We start from the raw sequence: 26,816 nt of genomic DNA, 5'->3' as shown, positions 1-26,816 counted from the left end.
AAGGCCATGAAATCAAATATCCACGAAAAAGGCAAGTTTTCCTCAATCCACGAAAAATTGGTAGCCACGAAAATAAATAATTCAACAGTAAAGATGATTTTCCATTATATAAGTTTCATTCACAGTTGGTCCAGGATCAAGTCTTCAATTCGAACCTAGTACCAATTCATTAACAAAGACGAAAGGGGAACAACTTGGTCCATTTAATTGTTCAGCAACATGTAATCCTCCATGTCAGTACACATGGACTAAACCAGATAAAACAACTATCAATGGTGGTCAGTTGATTTTAACATCACTGTCTATTGGGGATCATGGACAGTTTATATGTACAGCATCAAATGATATTGGTGGAAGTCAGAATAAAAGTCTGGATGTAACAGTTAATTGTAAGTATTGGTAAAAAGTGATAGCTAGTCCTTTTCGTTTTACTTTGCATATTTCAATTCAAAATGTTTCTGCTTAAAATGACACCAATGCAAGGACAGGGAGATGTGAAAATTAAACATGAAGTGTAGACATACCTGTGATCAAATCTATGAAGACGACCGACAATGTAGCACACCGCACAACTGACCAGTTTCACTTCTGTTTTGCATTTTATACTAAATGGTCTCCATATGTCACTGTTGAATACAAGTTTTCCTTGCATATATAATCATAATTTTTCAAGAAACTATCGGCATTCCCATGTGAACCAACTGTGCCCCGCTTAAGCTTCTTGCCAACTTGTTCCTTTATTCTTATGAGGCTGACTTCATACAGGAACTTCTTCGGAAGAAAGAAAAGAAGTTAGCAGTATCCTTTAACTTTACTTTCCGCTATATAGATGATGTTCTCTCACTAAATAATTCAAAATTTGGTGACTATGTTGAACGCATCTATCCCATCGAACTTGAGATAAAGGATACAACAGATACAGTTAAGTCTGCCTTATAAATTAACTTACATCTAGAAATTGACAATATGGGTCGGTTGAAAACAAAACTTTACGACAAAAGAGATGATTTCAGCTTCCCAATTGGGAACATTCCATTTTTATGTAGCAACATTCCAGCAGCGCCTGCATACGGAGTATATAATCTCCCAATTGATACGATATTCCCGGGCTTGTATTTCCTATCATGATGTCATTGATAGAGGGTAACTGCTCACAAGGAAGCTATTAAACCAACAGTTCCAAATGGTGAAGTTGAAATCATCCCTTCGTAAATTTTACGGACGCCATCACGAGTTGGTTGACCGTTATGGAATATCCGTTTCACAGATGATAGCGGATATGTTCCTAATGTCGTAACTACAATCCCGTCCCCTTTTCACGAATGTGACCTACCGAATTAGACTTGTTACCGGGTTTGTACTAACATGAGCAACACGACGGGTGGCACATGTGGAGCAGGATCTGCTTACCCTTCCGAAGCACCTGCGATCACCCCCAGTTTTTGGTGAGGTTCGTGTTGCTTAGTCTTTAGTTTTCTATGTTGTGTTTTGTGTACTGTTGTTTGTCTGTTTGTCTTTTTCTTTTTTGGCTATGGCGTTGTCAGTTTATTTTCGATTTATGAGTTTGAATGTTCCTCTGGTATCTTTCGCCCCTCTTTTTGTAAAACTATCAGTTGTCATATAAGCTAATTTGAATCTGGTGTATAGTTGCCTCATTGGGAATCATGCCACATATCCTTATTTTTATAATGAGCATTTAATTTGCATTGACCTGAAAAAAAGGTGTAATCTATGTCTGGTACCATTTTAATATTACACACGGAGATCAGGCTTGGTAAACATCCAATTCATTGATGTCCCATTGTAATCAAAGGGGTTTTCCGGAATAATTGATTTCTGCAGACGTTCTTTTCATAAAATGAAATGATACAAATTACATGAATTATACAGCATAGAAAAAGTCAATTTTTCATTCTTTATTTTGATGTTTTTTATCATGTTTAGTAAACCCAATAAGTTAATATCCCATCTAATTAAAGAAGGGCAGAGAAAAGTGCAAATTTCTTCTTCGTCACAACTATTCATACTAGGTACTTAAACGCATTTATGTTTTAACCTTGTTTAGTGTGCAAATTATTCACATTGAGACTACAAGTGCAGACAAACTATACGGCAGGTTGTTTCCGGCCTGTTTTTTGTTACCTTTGTTTTGTATCTGACTTGTACGACGTTTCAAGAAGGAAGAAGTACAGTTTGCATTTAGAAGAGGTAGCAAAACTAAAGATATTAGAAACTTAAATGGCCATATACCAGTTAATGTAAGTTACAGTTTAAACTCAATTTTTTTTTTCTCACTTCCCTTCAGCCGAGAGTTTTTTCTTAAAAAAATCAAGAATCTAATAACTTTATAAAAAGAACCATTTCAAGTTAAAGGTGAATGTTATACACATTTGAGACTTTTTGAAATGCAACTTCGCAAGTAAGTAATGTATAAAAAAAGATTTCAGAGGTAAGCAAGCTACCATTTGATTTTTATTGGGGGAAAAAGGGGAGTTAAAATAAATTTTTAAATAAATAGGCTTCATCCTTTTTTTGTTGAAAGAATGCAGGCTGTGCCATTCCAGCCCCTGCCCCCCCCCCTCATTCCCCCTAAAAAATTCGTAAAAATCGTACGCCGCCAAATATATGAATTCAATAACAATATAAGTGTATCGAAAGAATGAATTTCCAATCTCATTAGTGAATGAAATGTTATGAAAAAATGGATTTTGTCTTGTTATTAGATATATATAGGCATATATTTTGGATTAAAAAAAATGTTCATGCTTATAGGTTTTTATATGTCTCTGATAGTGTTGATCAGGATTAAACACGTGTCATTATATGATCCAATCAGACCTTACCGTCCAAAATTGATGACATAAGTTGAATGATTTTCTTCAAGATTTGCTGCCTATTTGAACGTGTATTACACGGACACTTTTTATTTATAGGATCAATCGTGCATTGGTGAGTTGATAGGGATTTTATCTTTTGATTAGATTTGATTTCTTTTATATATATATGCTGTCTTATTTATTGAAATATAAACGTTGGCACCAGTATTTCTTTCAGCATTGTCCAGAATACTATTCATGTCCATATATTGAAAAAAAAAATATTTACGGACCGACCATTTAGCTTTAAAAGGGGGTGTGTTCTTTTCTGAGTAAGAAAATTATTTAGTTTTTCAACTATATAATATATTATATATTTTTTCTCATAAAATTGGGGATCAAAATATTTTTTAAGGAAAAAACCATAACCCACCTTTTGAAGTTAAATGGTCAATCCCTTAGTGTACTAATATGAATAGTTACTGGAATTGTTTGAAGAAAAATATAGTTATTGATGCTAACGTAAATATTTTAATTAAAAAGACAGGAAATATGTCGGTAAAACAAAAAGTTCTAATCTAATTGAAATTTAAAGTGCCCATGAACTCACTGATCATGCACGAGTGATTCTATTCATAAAAAGTGTCCGTGTAACAACTAAAAAGTGTCCGTGTATCATCTAAAAAGTGTCCGTGTAACACCCGTTAATGTACTGTTTTTCTATAGCTCTGCTGGGGGCAAAGTCGTACAAGTTATCAGCTAGTCAATTCATTTACACTGAAATTGAGAAAATATTAGAAATGACAAGGCCGTATTCATAAATATCTATTTTAAGTTTGCGTCAGACCAACGTTTGCGCGGTTAACTCTCTGCTTTTGTTTACAGATTTGACCATTGACTAAAGCAATAATCGATAATAAAAGTGTAAACATGAAAGTCCTTCAGACGAAAGCAACACGAAAGTTTGATGAAAGAAGTTAATACTGATAAATATCAATAAGACTCACAAGAATAACCGGCATTTAATTATGGAAGTATTTCCTTAACTAATGAAACTAAGTGCCATCATTATATAAACCGAAAGTCATACGGTAAAATATGATCTAGTCATTGGTATTGACAGCCCGGAAATTTAGATACTATCCGGGTAAACTTATCAATCCTTTAAATGGACTTATTCTAAAAGTTTACCTATTCAACACTGTAATTAAATCTTTGAATATTGTTTTCATTAGTGTAAATATTGATTTTGTTATCAAAAAATTAAAACCATACTAAATATTACACATATAAACTTTCACGGTACTACAATCTGTCGATACATATAGTTGGCATTGCACAAGGTCATGTTTTTCTCTGACTGTTAATGACGTCTTTACATTAAATCCATTGGATATTGGATGTGTACTGATATATATTTTAGTCTTAGATACATCATTTTTTTCATTAGTTGTTATTGACTTTGAACTAGCTGCCACTAACTGCGAGTACTCTCAGATCTGTACTTTTTTTAGTGTCTTTTTGTTGTTTTTTTTGGGGGGGGGATGTACAAGTACCCGGCCACGTCCACTTTGTGTTTTTGTTAGATGTATTTCTATTTGTATCCATCTGATGAGTTAAGCCTTTTTCAAGTGATTTATATATTTTGTTCTTATGTTGTACTGTTACACCACTGTCCCAGGTTAGGGGAAGGGTTGAACGCTGACAAACATGTTTAACCCCGCCACATTCTTCATGTGCCTGTCCCAAGTCAGGAGCCTGTAGTTCAGTGGTTGTCGTTGGTTCATGTCTGCCATATTTGTTTTTCGTAAACGGTTTTGTTATAAATTAGGCCGTTTTCTCAATTGAATTGTTTCATATTTTTGATGTCGGGGCCTTTTATAGCCAACCACACGCTATGGATTTTTCTCATAGCTGAAGACCGTACGGTTGCCTATAATTGCTTACATCCACTTCATTTGAACTTTGGTTGATAGTTGTCTCATTGGCAGTCATACCACATCTCCTTATTTTTATACTTTAAAAAGTGTAGTTAGCATTGTAATTTCTATTCCTGAAAATGAACTCAGACTTAATTTCAGAAAGTCTACCTACTTTTGTTCTTTTCTTTGCGTTGTATATCGAATGCAAAGAGAGGTAATGAAACTGTTAGCAAGGCTTGTGTAATAAAATGGGTATTACTAACTACGTTTTGTTTTACTGAAATAAAAAGTACGAATATGCTTTTCCAATTCGATTAACAATAATTTGCAAATGCATCATACACTTAGATGTCATGATTTTTTTATTTCAGATTTTCTACATCGGTATTATGAACCTAAAATACCGAATACAGAATGCAAGACACATTTCTAAAAAAATAATTATGCGAAATAAAATGACATAAATTATTGCTATTCAAGGAATACAACTGGAGACCCTTTCTTGTTAAAAGTTCATGCGGAATTTTAACCGTTACATCATTTGTTTTGCAGACAGTCCCGAGTCTGTTACACTGTTTCCACGTGACACGCATTATAGTGTAACAGGAGGAAACAATATACAACCAATCAATTGCAGGGCAGACTGTAGACCTGTTTGTAAATTCATATGGTCTGGTCCTAACGTTCCCGCTGGCACAACTTACGTACTCAGTCTTCAAAATATACAGAAAAATCAAAGTGGAGTTTTTAACTGTACGGCATATAACGACGTTGGTAGTTTGAAATCAGACGATGTGAATATAAATGTTCAGTGTAAGTAATACTGTTTGCTTTGTTTATGACGAATGTTTTTTTTTTATTTGAAGCTAAATAGCATCATTTATCTAGGTGCTTTCGTTAAGAATGATTTCATATTGGTTTTAAGTGTACATGATGTTACCTTATTAAAATTGTCTAGATCCTATATTTTAAACGAGGAAACATGATTAAAAAAGAAACTACATAAACACGGTCACATATTCGTTTTTATGTGTCTAGTCCAGGACCGTGGCAGAAAGTATAGCTGATATTGTCATGAGGAAATCATGGTGTTGGTACCAGATCTCTGGTAGTCTTTCTAAATATATTCACACACTTGCTGCATGCCAATGGATTAACAGTAGTTATATTGTATGGAAACAAGTTTGGTTTCATTTCTAGATAATATGTTGACCTCTCAAATAATTTTTATTGAACTGAAATTAGTTTTGTGTACCCTTTAACTTTTTTACGATTAATTTAAATATAGAGACTTTCTTATGTACGTTTCATCATTCTGAGATTAATCATCACATTATGAAAAAAAGTAAAATAACTCCAAGGAAAATTCAAAACGGAAAGTTCCTTACCAAATGGCAAAATCAAAAGCTCAAAAACATCAAACGAATGGCAAACAACTGTCATATTCCTGACTTGATACAGGCATTTCCGTTTGTAGAAAATAGTAGATTAAACCTGGTTTTACAGCCAGATTAACCTCTCACTGTTATGACAGTCGCATAGAGTTCCATTATATATAGCAACAATGTGTGAGCAAACCAAACAGCCATAATAGGTTAAAATGTCAGATATTGGGGTACAGCAGTCAACATGATTGTCTTATAATCTTAATCACTATAAAAAAAACTATGTCAACAAAGAAAAAGAAATTGACATATAGACAAAGCACATAAGCAAAAATAAAGACAAGAATACAAAAAACAGCACAATAACAAAATTGCGGGATGTATAAATATCGAGCCAAAAAGGATATTACAAAAAATAGACTAAACAATAAATGTTAAAAAATAAACAAACACAATTACAAAGAACGCTTTAACACGTTGTTAAGAAGTCAGTTCCTAGAATCTTTACTTAAAGACCATCATGTATTCTTTGTGAAGTTGATTCGGAATATTTACATCAATGTCTTAGTATTTTCTGATTTACTTTTTATTTACAAAAAGGACGAGATGCTCTTTGACATAACACTGGTTCATCAACTTTCTGCTCAGAAACTGGTGACGTTTTATAAAGTCTGAGTAGCAGCTGCAAGGTCTTGAATACCAAATGAGTTGGAAAATGTAAACCGATATGGAAGTGAAGTTAGTATTTCGCTGTTAGGTCAGAGGAAATTTAAAATCGTCTCGTTTGTCATTGACATGATCAGCTATGTCAAATTCGAGGTATAAGTCTAAAAATGATTTACATATCCATGTTTTGTTTTCAAACGAGAGGGAGTTCCTCAGCTACAATCTCATCGAAGGGCGAGAGCCCTGAGATAAAATATGGCCAAAAGACATCCTCGATTTAAAAGACCATTAATAATCTATTCATCGCTATTTTGTCGATGACGTCATTGATGTTTACATTCACAACGGCACGTGCGCCCTTAGTTTCTGACGATCATTTTCTATTTCAGGCGAGTAGCATGATATGAAATATTTTATCACAATGATAGATCAAAATAAAAATACGCAAAATGCCGATATATAATGTTTCCTTCATTCAAGGACTTATCAGATGGTAATTTTTATTTTATTTTTATTACCACAGTCGGTCCAGGATCAAGTCTTGAATTTGAACCCAGTGACATTTCATTAACAAAGACTAAAGGGGAAAAACTTGGTCCAATTAATTGTGCTGCAACATGTAATCCTCCTTGTCATTACACGTGGACTAAACCAGACACAACAACTATCAATGGTGGCCAATTGTTTTTAACGGTATTGTCCATTGCGGATCGTGGAGAGTTTATTTGCACAGCATCAAATACTATTGGTGGTACTCAGAATAAAAGCCTGGATGTAACAGTGAATTGTAAGTAATGGCAAAAAATATATTAGAACATTTCAATTTGAATATTTCAATTGAAAATATTTCTGTTTTAAATGACAGCAATACTAGTACAAGGAGAGAGATGTGATATCAAAACCATATATGAAAATCATATGATTTGTTTGTAGTATATACACAACTGTAATGGAATCAATATACATGACTGACAATGTTGCATTCCGTGAAACTAACCTAAATATGTATTAAACCGTCGGGAGCAATCACGCATCGTTGTATACTTTAAGGACTCGTAATGAAGTCGTTATGTATTCATTTCTATGTTCTTTTATCAAATTTGCATCACCTGACCGCAGTTCTGTTTTGCATTTGTTGGACTAAGTGGTCCATATATGTAGCAATTTAATACATATTTTGCTTGCTTTTATAATTATATACAATTCCATGATCTTTTAAAAAGGCTTGCTTAGTTATTTCACTATTGGAAATTTGCACATGTTGCTCAATTATTTACGCCACAAAGGAAAGGGAACAGATACCAAAGGGATAATCAAACTCATATCTGTCTACAGTAAAATGACAATGCCATGGCATGAAAAATGATCAGAAGACAAATAACAGTATATTAAACACAACATAGAAAAACTTAAGATAGAGCAACACCACAACCCTCCCCCCCCCCCCTTTCCCAACCTAAACTCAGGAGTGATCTCTGACGCTTCTGATGTGTAAGCAGATTCTGCTCCACAAGCGACACCCATCGTGATACTCCTATAAAATATGTGTTAAGGTGTTACGATTTAGCATAGCGTGTACAAAATAATATTGTAATTCATGTCTGAGACAAATTCTGTCTGTTTGTTCTAAATAACGGAACTATAAACAATAGCACTAACGGTACCAGAAGAATCAGACCCACACATTTGAATATCCAAAACGTATTAAAACATTGATGAGCGTATAAATCCCAAAAAGACAAAAGATAAAGCCAAACCTGGGCATGGAATCAGAGCTTTACATGAATGAGATATATTCCTTTATTTCAAATAATTTTTAAAATTGTATAACATCTTATTCTAATATCACAGTAAAATATCCGTATGTTCATGCCCGTACTTAGGTACTGCATATTGGGCTCATGATATCATTTGAGACAAACAGTCCGTCAGTAGAGGTATCGACCATTTCCAAGTGGTAGTAATATAATTAACTGTCTACGCTAGCTATACAACCATGTTTATCCTACTGTTTACTTCGTAGACTGCCCATACCAATTCAGGAATATGACAGTTGTTTTCCATTTGTTCCGTTGGTTGATTTAGTCGATCATTTAATTTTTCAGGTTTTATGGATGTCGATCTTTTTAAATGAACTTAGGAGTTTTTTTTTGTTTTTTTTTAATACATGCTTTAGTATTACATACGGAGAACTTGATCATGATGAGGAAAATTCATGCACAGTCGTTTCCATAGAAGGTTCAGTTTGTCTCGTTTTCTTACTGCCATTAATTGATTCCTCCTCGATTAATTATTTTCCCAGACGTTTTGCTAAAAACCCGATACGATAAATAGTACATTTAGTATACAGCATGGAAAAGACACTGTTGAATACTCTATATTGATGTCATGTTTATATCATTAAGTAAATCTAAACACTTAATATCATATCCCTTTCAACTAAGGCAGATTACAAGAAAAGTGAAAGTTTTCTTACTTCATCTCTATAAAAATGGCATATGATGATTGTATCCGATTAAAAACCAGTAACTAAGTCATTTGTGTTATTTAATTAGTACAGTTGGGTGCAAACCAAGCATTTAATAGAGTAAATGCACGTTAAATCTGCGTGCACATATTTCGATTGTTGACTTCAATTTTCGCATTTACTAGTAACGGCATGTTTACTATATTTATGTTAACGCGGTCAAAATGGGAATTTCGAATGTCTACCGAGTCAATACGCATTTACTCTGTGCCCGTTTAGTCGGTAGTAAACGAGCGTTTAATGCAGATTTCGCAAGTATATTTTTTTCGTCAACTTGAAAGTAAACGGGCCTTTACTACAGATGTCGCAAGTATATTTTTACGTGCACTTGAAAGTAAACGTGCGTTTACTTTTCCGGTTCACTGATTGTGTAAATTATATAACAAATTTGTGTACATTTGTACATTTCTTTATTTTATTAAAATTACTTTTAAGTTAGTATTTTACGTCAGTAAAACCGTTACAATTCAAAAACACTTTTTATTCAAAATATTAACAATTATTTATTACTTTAAATAGCGGATTTTCTATATTTTCTTTTTCATAAGTTGCAAATATCGATTCACAAAAATGTTTTAAGAAATTATGCCAAGTTTAAATACTGCAAAACTTGTATGTACATTTACCAATATGTTCTATATAATATCATGGGTAAGTAATCACCATTCCTTACGCCAGATTTAACTAGTCATGCTTCATGAAATAAAACAAACGACATATCATACAAATATTTTGTTCCATGCCATAGCTCATTATCTATTTATCTAAAAAAATCATTATTGATCAATTTATATATAGATGCATGTATGCAGTTTACAATAGGTAAAACTCTAACTAGCTTTTATTTTGAAATAATGTACGATCGAACCGAATTATATTTCAAAACTAGAAATTATAATTTCAATAGGATCAATCAGTGCACGCAGCACATTTAAATTATTTATTTATTTCACTATCTCCACGCCTGGTACCCCATCAAATCTCAACCAAATGGTTAAGCTAGAAAAAAGGTTACTGACACTTCCTGGTGAGCTTTTCTGGTACAACATATCAAAAATATAGATAGGGTAGATCGACTTTTCATCAATGCATTGTCAATCTGTAAATATTGCCATAGATAACTAAATGAGAGCTTGTCGCGTTCATTGCTCGGACCAATGTAATTTAAAATGACATCGTAATGACTTATCTCCCGCAGGTATAAGAGCGGCCAGCTCAGTGAGTTTTTGACAATATGACACTGAGTTCTTGAAAACGTAACGTATATACCAGTATATAAGTGTTCTTTGTCATTATAAATAGGTTTTGTTTTCTATTTCTTTACGAATATGATTTTATTAAGCTAAATATGTTATAAAGTATGTCGGATTGAGATTGTCTGGTATCGGTTACGATATTCTGGAACAATGTTGGGATCTTCGGTCAAAAAATAACTTCCAACTAACTTACTGTCAATCGGATACGACCGTCAGAATTCGCGAACTCTCTGTATAGTGGTTGTCATTATAACTTGCTTCTTGTTTTGACATTGGTTTTGTGTGATCAAATCCTGTTGGTCTATTTATACAGCTACTAAGGAATAGTGGTTTTTAAAGCCTTGAAAACGAGATTTAAAGTATAGCGCTGAAGAGCCGAAGATGTTAAGTAATCGCTGGAGAAGTAAAGACTGGCGCTCAAAATGTAAAGTCGACCGCTGTATGTATAGGGTAGCAGTACACAGTGAGAAGTTTGGATTCGCAATTCGGCCCCGGTGAATTTGTTAATTAAGAAAGTTGGTGTGCAATAAAATTTATTTTAAGATAGTTGAAAAATAATATAACTTTCAAAAGTGGTCTTTGAAAAAAAAATATGAACATCAAGATTGTTTTTCGCATATTTTCATAGTGAATTTTCTGTTTGACAGTCCTTCTATTACATCCGTACTGAAATAAGCGCGAGAATTTTTGAAGCGTGTAATATTCTGGTACATCTTTGTCAAAAGATTAGAATCTATATCGGTTTCCTTTTAATGGAAAATGCACGTAGATTATCGTGCTTCGCTCGAATAATTACACGCCAGACCTTTGACCCTCCCCCCCCCCCCCCACACACACACACAAAAAATAACAATTAGAAAAAACAAACAACAACAACAATAACGAACTACAATACCAACTGCCTAAAAACAAAAGAAAAAACACATACAATTAAAAACCAATGCAAAAAGAACAGTTGAAGGTTTTTTCACCACAAATGCATATATTTTGATAGGAAAATATTCACTTGTGTTTAAAATGTCAATTCTAGTGTCAGATAATTACTAAAATCACACTGATTTAAAAAATGCATGGCATATATATACTTTTGCTAAAAAAGGTAGAACAGTATGCACTTCCGATTTACAAAATTTAATTTCTGTTTTCATTTGAACCTGACTTCCAAAAAACATAAGTTCCAGTAACTTCGACATGAAAATAATGCAAACATTACTACTTCTGGTTTACAAAAGGTCTCTTCTGGCTGCCCTTCTCCAATGTAAAATATCCTATGACTTCATCATGAACCAATAATAAGTAACGGTAAAGATCAAAATGTAGAACGTTAAATTAAACTTTGATCTTGACCTCAATTTCAAGGTCATACATCAAGGATCTCAAATCAAAAGACTTTAGGTTTTTTACTATATAAGGTAAATGATTTATATCACCATACAGCTTGTTTTAAAGAGAAGAAGGGAGAAAAATCCCATTACATGTCAATGTACCCTTTAAACGTGTTACAACATGTCGCAACTAAAAATTAAGTAAAAACATGTTGTCGATAATAAGACGATATGTTATAAGGTTTCTGCTTATAAGTAATAACAAGCCAAAATGTAGAACTTGATCCTGACCTTTGATTTTGATTCCAGTGATTTATAACAACATATAAGTAGATACGTGTTATAACAGCACTTTTTTCATAGCTGAATATTTCCAAACATATACTTTAAAGTTAAAATTGGATTTCAAGACGCACCTTAAACAAACAAAGTACCTTACAAGTGACCTCCAAGAGTAATGTGGCATAAGCGCTTCAACAATTGTTAACTTGAAACGGCATGGAAATTGCGTTTTTTTTTAGAAGTTTTAGAAGTAGGGAAATTACAGTTTCCAAACACTTCAATTCGATTGTAAAATTTAAATGTAACTGATATACAGGTGACGACAGCAAGATAAATAATTAATTGTTCAAAACTATTAGATCTGCGTCAACTATATATCGAGGATGCAGTGTTAATTTCGGGTATAGATAAAGCAATAGTTCAGCAATAGTTTAAGTCGTTCCCACATCAACTTCTAATTTGTTCATAAAAAATTGAGATTGAAAATATTAACTAATGGTTTAAAAATTAACATTTGGTGGAAGGAGATATCATCGATTACAATGTTTTAAGTGGTAAAAGGGGGACACTTAGCTACAGAATGTACGTCCGGATAACTTCAAGTCAATTCTGGCTTTAAATTATGAATAGATTACCACTTCTTAAAATATATGGCTGCTACTTACTTTCGACTAAAAAAAGGATATAATTTGTTACTTTCGTTTTACACAATGTCACGTACGGTGTCATTTGATAGGTTAAGATAGATGAAGTCGTAACCTTTACTAAGGTAAACGCTGAACAGAGTATCTGACTGCGTTCCAAGTTAACGGAAATAATTTTTAGCAGACCAACAAGTTAACTCTATTCGTGTTAGACCAGCCCAGGTCTGCTTTTTGAAGACTGACCCAGATCTTTTGACCAGTTTGCTGAAGATCAGACCTGTGGCCATGTCGGTTTTTTACCAGTACGTAGAACAGGTCTACTCCAGACGAGACCAGACCTGTGTACATGTCTACCTTCGACTAGTTCTGTGAATAGATGATCTCTCGACTATCCAAATGAACATGTTGCTTTAGACAGACTGTCGTGTTTTCCCTTTTCATACATGTCATGTGAGGCATGATCTTTGTTTCTTTAAACAAGAATCGTGTTGTTTTGTTTTCCAGTACATCAAAATACTACTCTCTATAAAATACGTTTCTATATCTACAGTTCTACACATATTAATTGTTTTCATTCAGTTTTGTATAAATAAAATGATTCTAATAAAAAGTCCCCTTTGTTGATCGGCATATTTATGCATGCAGATACCATAAAAGAAGGGAACGTTTGTTTTAATTCGAAACGGAGAGACAGTTTATCAGATGCATTGGAACAATAGATTATTCGATGGGAAAGAAACAAAATGTGTTAATTTGCTTCGTTCCCCATATTATACAGTCTGCTCCTAAGCATATTATATGCACGTGTATTTTTCTTTGTAAATCACTTTGGATTGCTTTTAATTTAATATCCTATTTTCGACCTTATTTCTTACTAAATGTTGTAAATTGCCAGGATAGAAAGGTATTGCATAATTTTATAAGACACTTTTCAACCTTCTTGTTAATTTTGGTTTATTTGCGTTTCAATATTTGCTAAAAGGAAAGAATCATCAACACATTAGTAATACAATATTTCCTGACGTACCAATACAATTGACCAGATCAGTAGTTTAAACAAAAAGAAGAAATATTAACACTTTAATTTCAACCCTAAAAAAATGGTCGGTATTTATACCAATAATGCTGTCATTTTTGTCTCGCCTGCGACGAAAGTCGCAGAAAGTGAGACATAGGTATTACTATCCGGCGGCGGCGGCGGCGGCGACGGCGGCGTAAACTATTTGTATAAAGCTTTATATTTCAGAAGGTAGAAGACCTGGATGCTTCATACTTTGTATGCAGATACCTTATGATACGAACTTTCCGTCTGTCATATGTCCAATGTCCTTGACCTTATTGTCATGGTTCAGCGACTGCTTGAAAAAAAAGTTTAGTTTTTTTGTTATGTAAATTTCTCACTTATTATGAGTAATAGGATAACTATATTTGGTATATGGGTTCCTTGCAACGTCTACATGTCCATCAGACAGGGTTCACCTGACCTCAGCCTCATTTCATGGATCAGTGATCAAGGTTAAAGTTACGTGATTAGGTCCGTTTCTCAGATACTACAAGCAGTAGGTCAGCTATATGTGGTGTATGGAATGATTATAAGGGATACATGTCAGTCTGGCAGGTTTCATCTGACCTTGACCTCATTTTCACGGTTCATTGGTCAATGTTAAGTTTTTGTGTTTTGGTCTGTTTTTCTAATACTACAAGCCATTGGTCAACTATATTTGGTGTATGGAATGATTGTAAGGTGTACATGTCTGTCTGGCAGGTGTCATTTGTCCTTGACCTATTTTCATGGTTCATTGGTCAATGTTAAGTTTTTGTGTTTTGGTCTGTTTTTCTAATACTATAAGCAATAGGTCAACTATATTTGGTGTATGGAATGATTGTAAGGTGTACATGTCTGACTGGCAGGTGTCATTTGTCCTTGACCTCATTTTCATGGTTCATTGGTCAATGTTAAGTTTTTGTGTTTTGGTCTGTTTTTCTAATACTATAAGCAATAGGTCAACTATATTTGGTGTATGGAATGATTGTAAGGTGTACATGTCTGTCTGGCAGGTGTCATTTGTCCTTGACCTCATTTTCATGGTTCATTGGTCAATGTTAAGTTGCTCTTGTTTGGTCCTCTTCTCAGATACTATAAGTTATAGGTCAACTACATGTGGTGTATGGAATGATTGTAAGGTGTGCACGTCTGTCTGACAGGTTTCATCTGACCTTGAGCTTATTTTCATGGTTCATTGGTCAATGTTAAGTTTCTGTTGTTTGGTCTTCTTCTCAGATGCTACAAGTAATAGGTCAACTATATTTGGTGTATGGAATGTATTTTATTATTTAACTGCTGATTACTTACATTGAAATAGATTATTTTATAAAAATCTTTAAATAACATTAATAATGATAATAAATAATAAAAACTTTTAAGAGATCATTAATAAACCGTGATTAACAAAAACATTGGAAGGTGTGAAAATGTTAAAATAAGGTCACTCATGCATGAACGTTTAACATAGAATACAGTTCACTCCAGTCCCTTCATAAAGATTAATTGGCTGAATATGTACAGATTGAAGAACTTTTGAAATTTTGTTTGCACAACAGAATCACATTTACTGATTTTTGATACATATGAAATAAGATAAGTATTGAGATAAGTAAAAAATATTTTAGCATAGCAACATAAATAGATAAATAGATAATATGAAAATATGACTTTTTACAATATTTTGATCAAAGATTGAAGATAATTTTAGTTTTTTTTTTTTTTTTTTTGGGGTGGGGGGGTCTTTCAGGTTCATCTCAAGGAATTGACAAATATTTATCCAGTTTCTGCAATGCCTTAACTTTATCTCACCTTGACTTCATGTTCATTCATCATTAAAATGTTAATTTAATATAAAGCTTATATAAACTTATTTTTTTTACTTTCAACATAAATTCAATTATGAACACTAAAACAGGCGAGACATTTCAGTGTGTCCACTCTTGTTTATTATGAAGTCATGTATGATATATGCTGAGCAGGTGCAGATGGAAAAGAGGGGACCCCGGCAACCAAATCTGTACCTCCACAAAGTGGGCTGACCCCTTGCCTCTTCAAAATCCCCCTCTGTTGAATTATGTTATTTACTGATTTATAATACCGGCATATAATTTCCAGTATAAAGTTCAAATATTTGCGGTGATGATTGAGGCAGGCAAATATTTTTGTTAAACAAACTAATCTGATTTGAAGTGCAATTTCAGTATTTCAAAAATAAGATGTAATATTGGCTAAATTGATACCAACAACATTTCAGTGTAACACCATTCCTGTCTTTAATGTTATACAATCCATCCAGAGGTACCAAATTTACCTATAAATTATACTGGCAAATCAATTTCATTATAAAATACAATTATAACCAATGTTGACTTGTGCCGTAAAGGGTTTTGGATCAGAACCACTGATATCTAATGACAATTCCGCTGTTTTAAATTAAAAGAGGAAATGTTGGCACTCTTAATTAGATAAGACAAGATTTCGAAGTCATGGTGTACCATTATTATTGTCCTTTATGTACAATCCATCCTATTTTACCATATTTACTCGATATTGATACCGCCATATACTTTTTCTTACAAAGTACAAATATAGCCGGTGTTTGTTAACGGTGGCAAGGATACTTAATGAACAAACAATGTTTAGATATCATCACTTTTGATATATAACTACGGTTCAGTGTTTCTAATAAAAGGAGGAAATGTTGACATTCTTCGATTTGAAGGCAACCCGAATTATGTAGTCATTGTGTACCAATATTGTTGTAATAAATATCTCATAATAATCATCCCTGCAAATTTTACTGGCGCCATCACGGGCTGGTTGATCGGTATAGATATCTGTTTCACAGGTGATAATGGGTAAGTTCCAGTTATCGTAACTTTAATTTCGTCTCCTTTTTCCCGAATGTGACCTACCAAATTAGAATTATTACCGTTTTTTTTTCAAACATGAGCAACACTACGGGTGCCATCTGGTGAGCAGGATCTGCTTACCTTTCCTGAGCACCAGAGATCACCCCAAGTTTTTGGTGGGGTTAGTGCCGTTTAAGACTTAACATCATTTACTAGTAGCAAAATGGCAACAAATTTTGTCAGCATCTGTTAAGAGTACCAACATTTCCCCTATGTATTTGAAATGCACAAATTGTCACTATAAATCAGCTTTTTTAAAATCTCCGGATTGTTTGTATAAATCACGTTTAAAATAAAATATCCACAATCACATTTGTTCAGTAAATATAACTGTTATTGTTGGTTTAAAAAACTTTTGCACAGCCAATTTGAATTATGTTGTCTACTATCCAAATTGTTTTAATAATACGAACATTTACATTCGTACAAAGGATAGCAAAAATTATCAAAACATAATGGAACCACAACTCAACAGACCACATTAACCACCTACATCACATTCATCCGAACAGACAGCTGTACGAAGCGAAAAATAACAGCGCACACTATAGGCAGGATAGGTTGCATGATACTAGCACAAAATGTGGATAGGGTAAACCATTATCTGTACGTTCAAATAAACCACTTTGCGTATCGAGATTATTTGTCGAAAATTTGGATTGAAAAAAAGCAAGATGAAAGATGGTTCCACACCCTTTTGAAAAAAAAAATACACGAGCGCACTGAAATGTTTTCTGTTGTTTCAAATATCATAAATGAGAGGTGTCACTTTATATTAACATTTACATTTTAGGCGCATCACATTTGAATGATTTGACTTCATCTTCAGTAGAAATATATATTGCATTACAAAATAATTTCAACTATCGACAATCATCATTTTCAAGGAATAGAAACGGAAATACTCTCTGCTATATTTTATAGTTTACAATGGGTTAAATTGGGGGTGATACGTCAAGACATGCACTTGGAAATCAATGAAACATGCACACATATTGTAAAACATCACCAGAGGAGATTTCTTATTGATTTTGATATAAGTGATTACAAAGGCAGTCTCATAACTATTGAAATGGAATAAAATTGATGCAGAAACCTTTATTTATTTTGTGACAACAACCCTATTATTTCACCCGTAAAAATTGTACTATTTGAAATTATAGTTTACCAAATGTTTCAAATATGTAAGGCATTTTTTTTTTAGTTAAACCCTTTCTTGACCACACCAGACCATATTCTCCACCTTATGTTAGTGCGGCAGAAAACAACTCTCTTCGCTTACAACTAGCAATAAATGCTAACCCGACACCAACTATAGAATGGACATTCAGGGCAGAGGCGGACTGGAATTCTTGCAATTTTATTACAATTGTGTCCAACACAACAACCAATAGTTTCCTCACTTCATCATCAATATTGATCGATAATGTACAAAGCAATTACTACGGCGAGTATACTTTTGCAGCTAATAATACAGTTGGCACCTTTTTACGTAGATTTGTTGTCATGAAAGAGGGTGAGTTTGATTTCAAATCTTCCAAAAACTCATTTGATTAAGAGTATAGCAATTCGAAAGCATATAATTATCTATGTTTCCGTTTGGTCAATAGTTAACGCGCATTTATTAATTTGTCACTTCTACTTTTGACATGCACTTAAACATTATAAAAAAAATACTTTAACTATAACTATTATAAACGAACTACGAAATGTAATTCTACTTGCATATGACTGTTTCTTTTATATTTCATGCTGAATGTAAAACACCAACACTTTAAAAGATATTTTATCCGATTTTTGAGAAAAACAAACTTGTATTACAAAAGTTATTTATTAGCATCACTGAACTTGTTTTCTTTATTTCGAAGGCCTATTTCCATATTATTCGTATGACATTAATGAATACAGACGAACCATGTATCACAAAAATAAATGTTTTATGAAATTAATCCGCAATTAAATGCTGCAACGCTGCATGTGAAAATATGTTGTATTTATAGTTTACATTATTTACGAACGATGTAATCGATTACGCATCAAGAAAAGATACATACTATATATAGTTATTTGATGAAAAAAAATCGAACCATATTATTTCGTTAATATTATGTCATTGTAAGTTGAAGCAGACGACATTTTGGAAAGGTTTATGGCATTGACGAATTTTCAAGGATTACTTTCATATACTTCACATAATCATAACAAATGAATGAAAACATCACTACTCATTGCCTTATGTCTATATTATCAATAATTATACTTTGACCAAACGAATGTATTTGTTTAGACAGTGTCGAAAATCGTTGAGCGGTGATGGCGAACATTATTAATGCAATATTGATTCGTTTTGGACATAATTGTCAAGGACGCGGCGTCACTCACAGATCAGTTGAGGTCTTTGGGATTTAAAACTTAGGTTTACATTACATACATTTATCGGATTAGTAAAATAGAGGTATTGGAGTATAAAATACATTATCGATATTCATAGATTTAAGAGTATTTACTGTAATAATTGACGACTTTTTTGTAGTATATTTAACACAAGTGAAATGTCCAATCACGAAAGAAAATACTGGCATGTTTGTAGCAGGAATAGTAACATTAGTTATCGGTTTGGTGAGCCTAACGGGAGCAGTAATTTTTGTTGTCAGAAACGGTAAGTCATTCATTTCCCAAAAATTGATTTCAAAAAAGTCATATGAAAACAAGAAATTTAAGTATTCTCAGTAGCCTTGTCCAAATCGAAGGGAAATATAATTATACGTATCAATTGTAAACTGTAAACGTTCACGCGATTTTCACAGGTTTTGTAAGGTACATTGATTACTGAATACATGTAATATTCTTTTCAATAAAACCTTTGTCTTCAGTTTAAAAATATGAACGAATAGCAATAACTTTAACGAATCTGTTCAAGCAATCAATTGTATATGCCTGATAAATGCACTACATACAAAATGTAGATTCCCAGCTACATGTATGTATGGTAACTGTCAATAAATTAAAAAGACAGATGTGGTATACTAATAACTATTATACTTCATGTTCAAATGCCAGATTTTGATTGGTTAATACAAGGGAGATAATTTACTCTGTCCCATAGCAAATTATGTATTACCGTTCACTGAGACGCTTGATCAAATGTGTGCTGTATTAGATACGGATGGTTGGTATGTACAAGACGTCATAGTTTATTACTTTGAATTTGAAATTTAACAGACAGTAATAACAGAACATTCAGTATAATAAATTAAATAAAACACATCTGAGAGGGCGATATAGCAGATTGTTACCCCTCGAAAAGACATTGTCAAACTTGGCTTTGCCTCAGTTGACAATGATTTTTTTGGGGTAACAATCGGTTCTATCACCCTCACAGCTATGTGCTATTTATATAATGTTACACAACACTTACAAACATATGAACCAAAACACACAGGAACTGTTCTTCCTCATTATGTAACAGTCAACTTCTCATCACGGAGCATAAGATTCCACGACTACAACAATTACTATTTGAATGAATTTTATTTTTCCTAGAACATGACAATTCTAGAAATTATTTAAAGACCCTTACACCGCTTTTTATTTACAAAAAAATTCTCAGACGTATTCTATGTAATTTTAAAATCTGTTACATATAGAACTTTGGTCAGTTGGTTATTAAAATGGGTATTGCAACATAATATTGGTATAATAACCTCTTCATGATTAATAATAATATCGTTTAAATTGCACCTAATGCTGCCAAAAAAACTGTGTGTTTTATCAGTACAAACAACAGTACGGATTTAGAAAAAGCAAATCAAGATTATTTAGTAATAAAATTAATTCAAAGAAAGAAAGCGTAAATATATTAGCATTTGACTCTACGTTAGTGAAGTAGACAGAGTTTAGCATAAACTAGTTATTAATAGGCATTTGTTAAGTGAAGAATTAGAATACAGGAATACATTTGCTTTTAGTCAACCTGATATAGAACATAATTAAAAACAAATACTACTATTAGAAAATACCTCGGGCGCGTTTAGTATAGGAAAGATTTTTCTCTCTCTCTCTCCCAACTGGAACAACTAAGCAAATGGAAATCACACTTGTTTTATTACCAATACATCTGATTTCAATGATGTATTGATTACAGTCGCTTTCCTTTGGGGAAAATTATTTCACAATTGGAGTTCTGTTAATTTATTTAAGAAGATTAACACTGAAATTTCTAAACATTCACGAAACTGTTGTTAAAATTTGTCATTTAGTTAACAGGTCAGTCCATTGAAGTTGGATTACAATTTCAAGTAAAGCAGTTCGTCATATTCCTATTGTCAATGTAACAACGCTGATACTTTATGAAATGGACCCATATTTTTACAAACTAAGTGAATTTCAGGCGCGGCTGCAATCTCATAAATATATCATTGGCGCTTTATGCAAAAAACACATTTTAAACGTCTTAAGTCTATTTAAGCACCAGAATCAATGGTATGAGACATAATTGTAAGAATAAACTAGGCCTACCGATGAACCAAAAACTCTTAAAGACATAAATGTCTACTTTGGTGTTTTAAAGTTTTTTAACAATATCAAAAATTCAAAGCTTGGTCAATCCTGATACATGATATACTCGTAAATTGTACACTGCATTCTTCATACAGACAGTCTTGTTAAAGAACACATGGTCCGTTTCAATAAAATGTTAAACTCACATTCAATACGAACACGAAACAACTACAAGTTTTCCTTATTATGAGATAACGATGAATTTTTTAAATGTTTTTCGTTTGCATAAAATATAAGAAGATTAGTGTTTACATTAAGCCATATTTGTTTATACTTAATGATTCTAAAATATAAATGGAGCTATTTAAACAAAATTAAAAAAAACGGAAAAAAACACATACAAGAATATCACTATTATTTACACAGTAAAAAGTATTTATATTCTTTTTTTGAAGATGCGAAGATATATGTTTACAGTAACTTTTACTTTTATTTATATTTTAAGGTTTAAAGAACAAGGCTCTGAATTCGTCAAAGTATGTATAACGGAACGTAGCTTACACGTTCAAACACAATTCAGAGAAATGTTCATAAACCAAAACACATAGCAAAGTGTTCAATTTCTGAAATATAGATAGAGTAATAGAGTAATTGATAAAACTAAAATTCAAAAACGTATAGAATGCATGCATAATCTGTGTAATTGTGAAAATCTTAAATGATAAGTTCCTGTAATCTTTGAGTACAATCAAAACCATTCCAAAAAATTTCGCATTGCATTTTCAGTCAAAACATACAAGCGTACTTTCGGATTCTATCAATACAATTAATCACTTGATATATATCAACTAGTGTATATGAAACATTTTTAGATCTGTTGACTATAGTGATGTGCAGAGAAGCAATCCTGCATTTACAGATGCATACACTACGTTACAGTCTAATATCGGTATGTATATTTTAAACAAGTACGTAGATTAGCGGGGGTATAATGACACACATTCACTTTTCAATTTATATTAGTTAGTTGTCACATTAGCACTCCTCCGATATCGTCAATTATAAAATTCAAAATATCGACACAGAAAGTGCTTTGTTGGGGAGCTTGATTGTATCAAATCTGTAAAGAACAACCAGTAAAATTTAAAAAGGTAAATATATCTGATTCTGATGTAGTGCTGTTAAAATTGTGTATATTTTTCATCTTCTTTAATTGTTGTATTTTACAGTACAATTTGTAGTATAATATAACAAAACAAAATAACTTTCGTGAACAAAAGTAATCAAAACCGTTGAACTTATATAAGTGGTTTTTTCATTGATGATACAATACAATTTGCTAATTCAAAGGTTCAAGGTTGGTAAAGCAATCACAATTACCGAAACATTAAAGGGACTTAATCACCATTACTAAATATATATGTCAATTAAATTTTGGGGGAATTGTATAAATGACAACTCCTTCAAATACTGCACAATTTAAATCCTTAATGTTTTGCACGTTCTCTTCGAGGATGCTACTGATAAATAGTTCACAATAATAAAAAAAAAACTTAACCAATTATTTATTTTCGTTTACCTCTTGATGTATCACGCGATGAGGACAGTAGGCCTCGTGAGTGTTGTGTAAAATTGAATTGAAACTTGCAATTGTAATACATTCTTCTTGTTTCTCTACAATTAGTTTAGTCAAACTTCTCAAATACAATCTTCTTAAGGGAAAAAGTAAAATGTAAAATAACACAAATATCGAGCTACAAGGAAAATTAAAAACAATTATCAAATGACAAAATCAAATGAAAACCAGTATTGTAAAATAATTTCCTTTTGCAAAAACACAATATTTTGAATTGAAAGTTACTGCGGCAATAACGTGCTTGAAAAATAATACGACTTGTATTTTACAATTTAAGACAATCACTTGTTCATGTCCAATTACTGCTATCCGTTTTTTTGACTAGACTGACTAGCTGATCAAAATATTTTACAAACTAGTTATGGCCTTAACACTTTTCGGGAAGAAATGTCATTGTACTTGAACACATTATTATTCTTACACCACTTGAAATGGTACTTAACAGAGATCATCAATATTTAGCTTACTGGGTTTTACATGATCTATCGACCTTCCTTTTTTATTCGAGGCAGATAAGTAACCAGTCTAAGATCTTGTGGATGTGGAAGAAAAAAAAAGAGTCATTTTGTAAATGTTCCTATCTTTACTTTTTAGAATCAACAGTACCTTCAGAGCAAATGTATGTACGAATACCTTTGTAAATTCAATTTGTAACGAAATGATACCACAAATACGGTTAAACCAGCCTTATATCTTGACATAATTCAAGCAATTTATAGTCAGGGTCGATCAAGAACAAACATTACGACACAAGGAATAGTTTCAACTTCGTTATTCTGAATTTTCTATTTCAATATTGAAACATTCAAGCAGTGCCTGCAGATGGAGTTTATATCTCCAGTCTGATGCGATATTTCAAAGCCTATGTTTGTTTTTCTATCATGATGTTCTTAATAGAGGATTCTACTTATAAGGAAGACATTAAAGACACTATTTAGCGTAGTAAAGTAGGAATCATCACTCTTCAATAGTTTCACGGAAGCCATCACGAGTTGGTTTACCGTAATCAATATCTGTCACAGATCACTGTAAACTTTGTACCAATTGCCATAATCACAATCCCGTTCTCTTTCCCTTGATTGTGACATCTCCAAATGAGACTTTTCTCCGAATTTATCTTGACTTTGAGCATGAGCAACATGATGGGTGCCACTAGTTAATCATAATTTGCCTACCTTTTCTGAGCACCTGATATCACCTTTATTCTATGTAGTGTCTATTGACCTGTTTGTCTTGTCGTCGTTGTTTTTTTTTTTTTTGGCAAGGTTATTGTCAGTTTCTTATCGACTTATGAGTTTTGAATGTCCCGTCGGTATATTTCGACTATTTCCCCATCAATAGAAAACAATATGTTGTAACAGTTGTATATTCGATACAATTAGTTGCAGAGAACAACAAAGGTAAATAGGTGTGAAAATTATTATAGATAAGAATAGAGAATGAGTTGATTAAATATACACGTACATGTATATTTTTCAACAGTAATGTAATAAAAAGTGGTTGCAGTTATAGTATTCAAAACTAGCTGGATATCGATATAGACATCTCTTTGGCCCGAGAACACAGTTATTTTCCCCTATTTGTCTATTAAAACATAATGGCAATTAAAAAAAATTCCACCTGCTCTATTCTAAAAAGATTTGGTGTGCATAAAGTTTGACTTTTATCCCAAAACATATCAAAAATTCAGAAAAGTCTACCAGCTCATTCTCTCCTGGTAACCCCAAACATAAGGACACCGGTAAGGATGAAGCCAGAGAGCTTCCGAGAAGAGGAAATTCCACCTTTATTTACCTGACCAAATCACTCATTTCTACAGAAAATTTCAAAAAGATTTTTTCCAGACAGTATATTTGAAGTCTTATCTTTCACCTAAATGCAAACAAATAATGAAAAATTCCAAAAAAAGACAAAGAAAAAAAATAAGAAAAAAAACACTGAAATTAAAGGGAACTACATTTGTGGACAACGAAAATTGAAGGTAGATAACTGTGTCCTCGGACCTAATAGGACCCTTCCAGTAGTCCAAATGAAATAAAATTTTACATACATTAACTTTAATATATATCAAGACTACATACCAAATTTCAGACCAATCAGACAATGCATGCACCAGCAAATGCATTTCTTGCACCCCTACCTTCACACCCAAATTTTATCATTTTTCTGGTATGGAATTTTCAATTTCCTCAAAATACCATCTTTATTCAAACGCTCATAACTTTTTTATTAGTGCAATTTTTACGAAAAACTAAAGTGTTTGTTAAAGTAGAAACATTGATAAAATTTAATCATTGATAAAATTTTCCAAAATTAGAACGCATTATTGTGTAACTAAGGTTATTTTTCTAAATTCATTTCAAATCACGAAAATTCCAAACCAGAATATTTAAAAAAATCAATGAAAAATTCAAAACTCAACCTACAGTTTTCAGAATTGCATTAAAAAATTCTACAGTCATACTACAATACACAAAATTTAACTTTATGGGGGTCTTGAATAAACTTTTGGCTTATTTACCTGTATATTCAACACCCCCTTTACACCATCTGCCAAAGGCAAAATCAAGATGTCATAAAAACTTTAAAATGCTGTAAAATCCTTATTTTTTGCAATTTTGAGATGAAATAAAGTGTTTTGGAAAGGTTAAGATGCCAAAAATTCATTTCAATTAAAAAAAGTAAAAAATTCAACAGATTTTTAGAATTAATTTTTTTTTTTCAAAATCAAACAAAAATAGAACCAAAAAATTAACAATAAATTACAAAATCACTTTTCAATGGCAAAACAACTTTCTAAAATTTGGAAAATTAACGTTTGTAAAATCTGAATAGGAAAAGAACTTTTATTTCACAAATAAAGGCCAAAATAAGGAATTTTGTTTGAACTGGACCAAACCCTTTGAAGCCAGAGTTGGTCATTTCTTTAATCTGCAGCTAAAAATAGATCAAAAGAATCCACAGAATTGATTGACAGCATCACTTAGCCAATTAAAAATCTGAATCAAAAGTTACATAATGACAAAAAGTATAAAAACTAACACTTCTATGGTCTGTCATCCAAGTTTCTTTCGACGCTTTACACTGCACCACCAAAATATTTGTCTCAACATGTATCCAAAAGGTTACTGGCCATTCAACAAAGGCTTAGCTGGACGGCTGCAGAGAAGGAGAGTTGCACCTGTGTGTAGATTCCAGAATGGCAGAATTCCATGGAATGTTCCTGTTCCTGTCCCTGTACTAGAGTTGTCCACTACACCAGACCAAGATATCAATAATGCTCCTGTTGTTGAAATGAATGTTGAACAGAAGGACATTAAAGATGAACCTACAATCACTTCTACTTCAGCTGTACACAATGATGGCATAAAGACTCGTTCCCAGCTACTGGTATCATCCTATGACCTGAAAACAGAAGAAGAAGATTGGAGTTCACTTTCTGGTATGAGGTTCGTCGATCATGAAGAGATGATGAAGATGCTGAACATTGTTATAAAGGCTCACACAAAAGAATTCAAGTACTGCAAAAATCCAGAAATACTGGCACACAGACAAGTTAAATGGGGAGTTTGCTGGAAATATACCCTTAGATGTAAGAACTGCACCTACATGAGCCCAGTTATAAAGTTATACAAAGAAGTTGTCACCAATAAACCTGGTACCAACCCTGGAGCACCCAATGTTGCAGTAGCTGCAGTCCTACATGACTGTCCCATTGGTAGTACAAAGTTCCAGGAGCTGTTTGCTAGAATGAACTGTCCTCCTCCATCCAGAACAAGCATGCAGAGAATGTCACATAATGTTGGAAAGGAGCTAGTAAAACTTAACAGGACAGACATGTCAGAAAAACTGGAGATTGTTAAGTCAGTAAATCGAGAGAGGGGGCTACCAGAAAATGTG

At 32.7% G+C, this 26,816-nt stretch overlaps 1 protein-coding gene across 4 annotated transcripts in view; it reads left to right on the top strand.

Moving 5' to 3' along the window:
* Window positions 1-26,816, top strand: part of LOC127707325 (hemicentin-1-like) — a 52,597-nt gene that overhangs the window by 19,946 nt on the left and 5,835 nt on the right. For 2 of the 4 annotated variants that reach the window (XM_052211839.1, XM_052211838.1), the window contains exons 3-10: window positions 126-389; window positions 5,291-5,551; window positions 7,313-7,576; window positions 17,985-18,296; window positions 19,314-19,439; window positions 21,786-21,816; window positions 22,153-22,229; window positions 23,511-23,535. In XM_052211839.1, coding sequence (XP_052067799.1) covers window positions 126-389; window positions 5,291-5,551; window positions 7,313-7,576; window positions 17,985-18,296; window positions 19,314-19,439; window positions 21,786-21,816; window positions 22,153-22,229; window positions 23,511-23,535 — 1,360 coding nt within the window. The remainder of the gene's footprint in view (window positions 1-125; window positions 390-5,290; window positions 5,552-7,312; window positions 7,577-17,984; window positions 18,297-19,313; window positions 19,440-21,785; window positions 21,817-22,152; window positions 22,230-23,510; window positions 23,536-26,816) is intronic. The other 2 variants (XM_052211840.1, XM_052211841.1) reach the window with 1 other exon arrangement.

The sequence above is a fragment of the Mytilus californianus genome, unplaced genomic scaffold (genome assembly GCF_021869535.1).
Source record: "Mytilus californianus isolate M0D057914Y unplaced genomic scaffold, xbMytCali1.0.p SCAF_64, whole genome shotgun sequence".
NCBI lineage: Eukaryota > Metazoa > Mollusca > Bivalvia > Mytilida > Mytilidae > Mytilus > Mytilus californianus.
The sequence above is the reverse complement of the archived record's forward strand: the minus strand, read 5'-3'. Positions and strand labels throughout refer to the sequence as shown.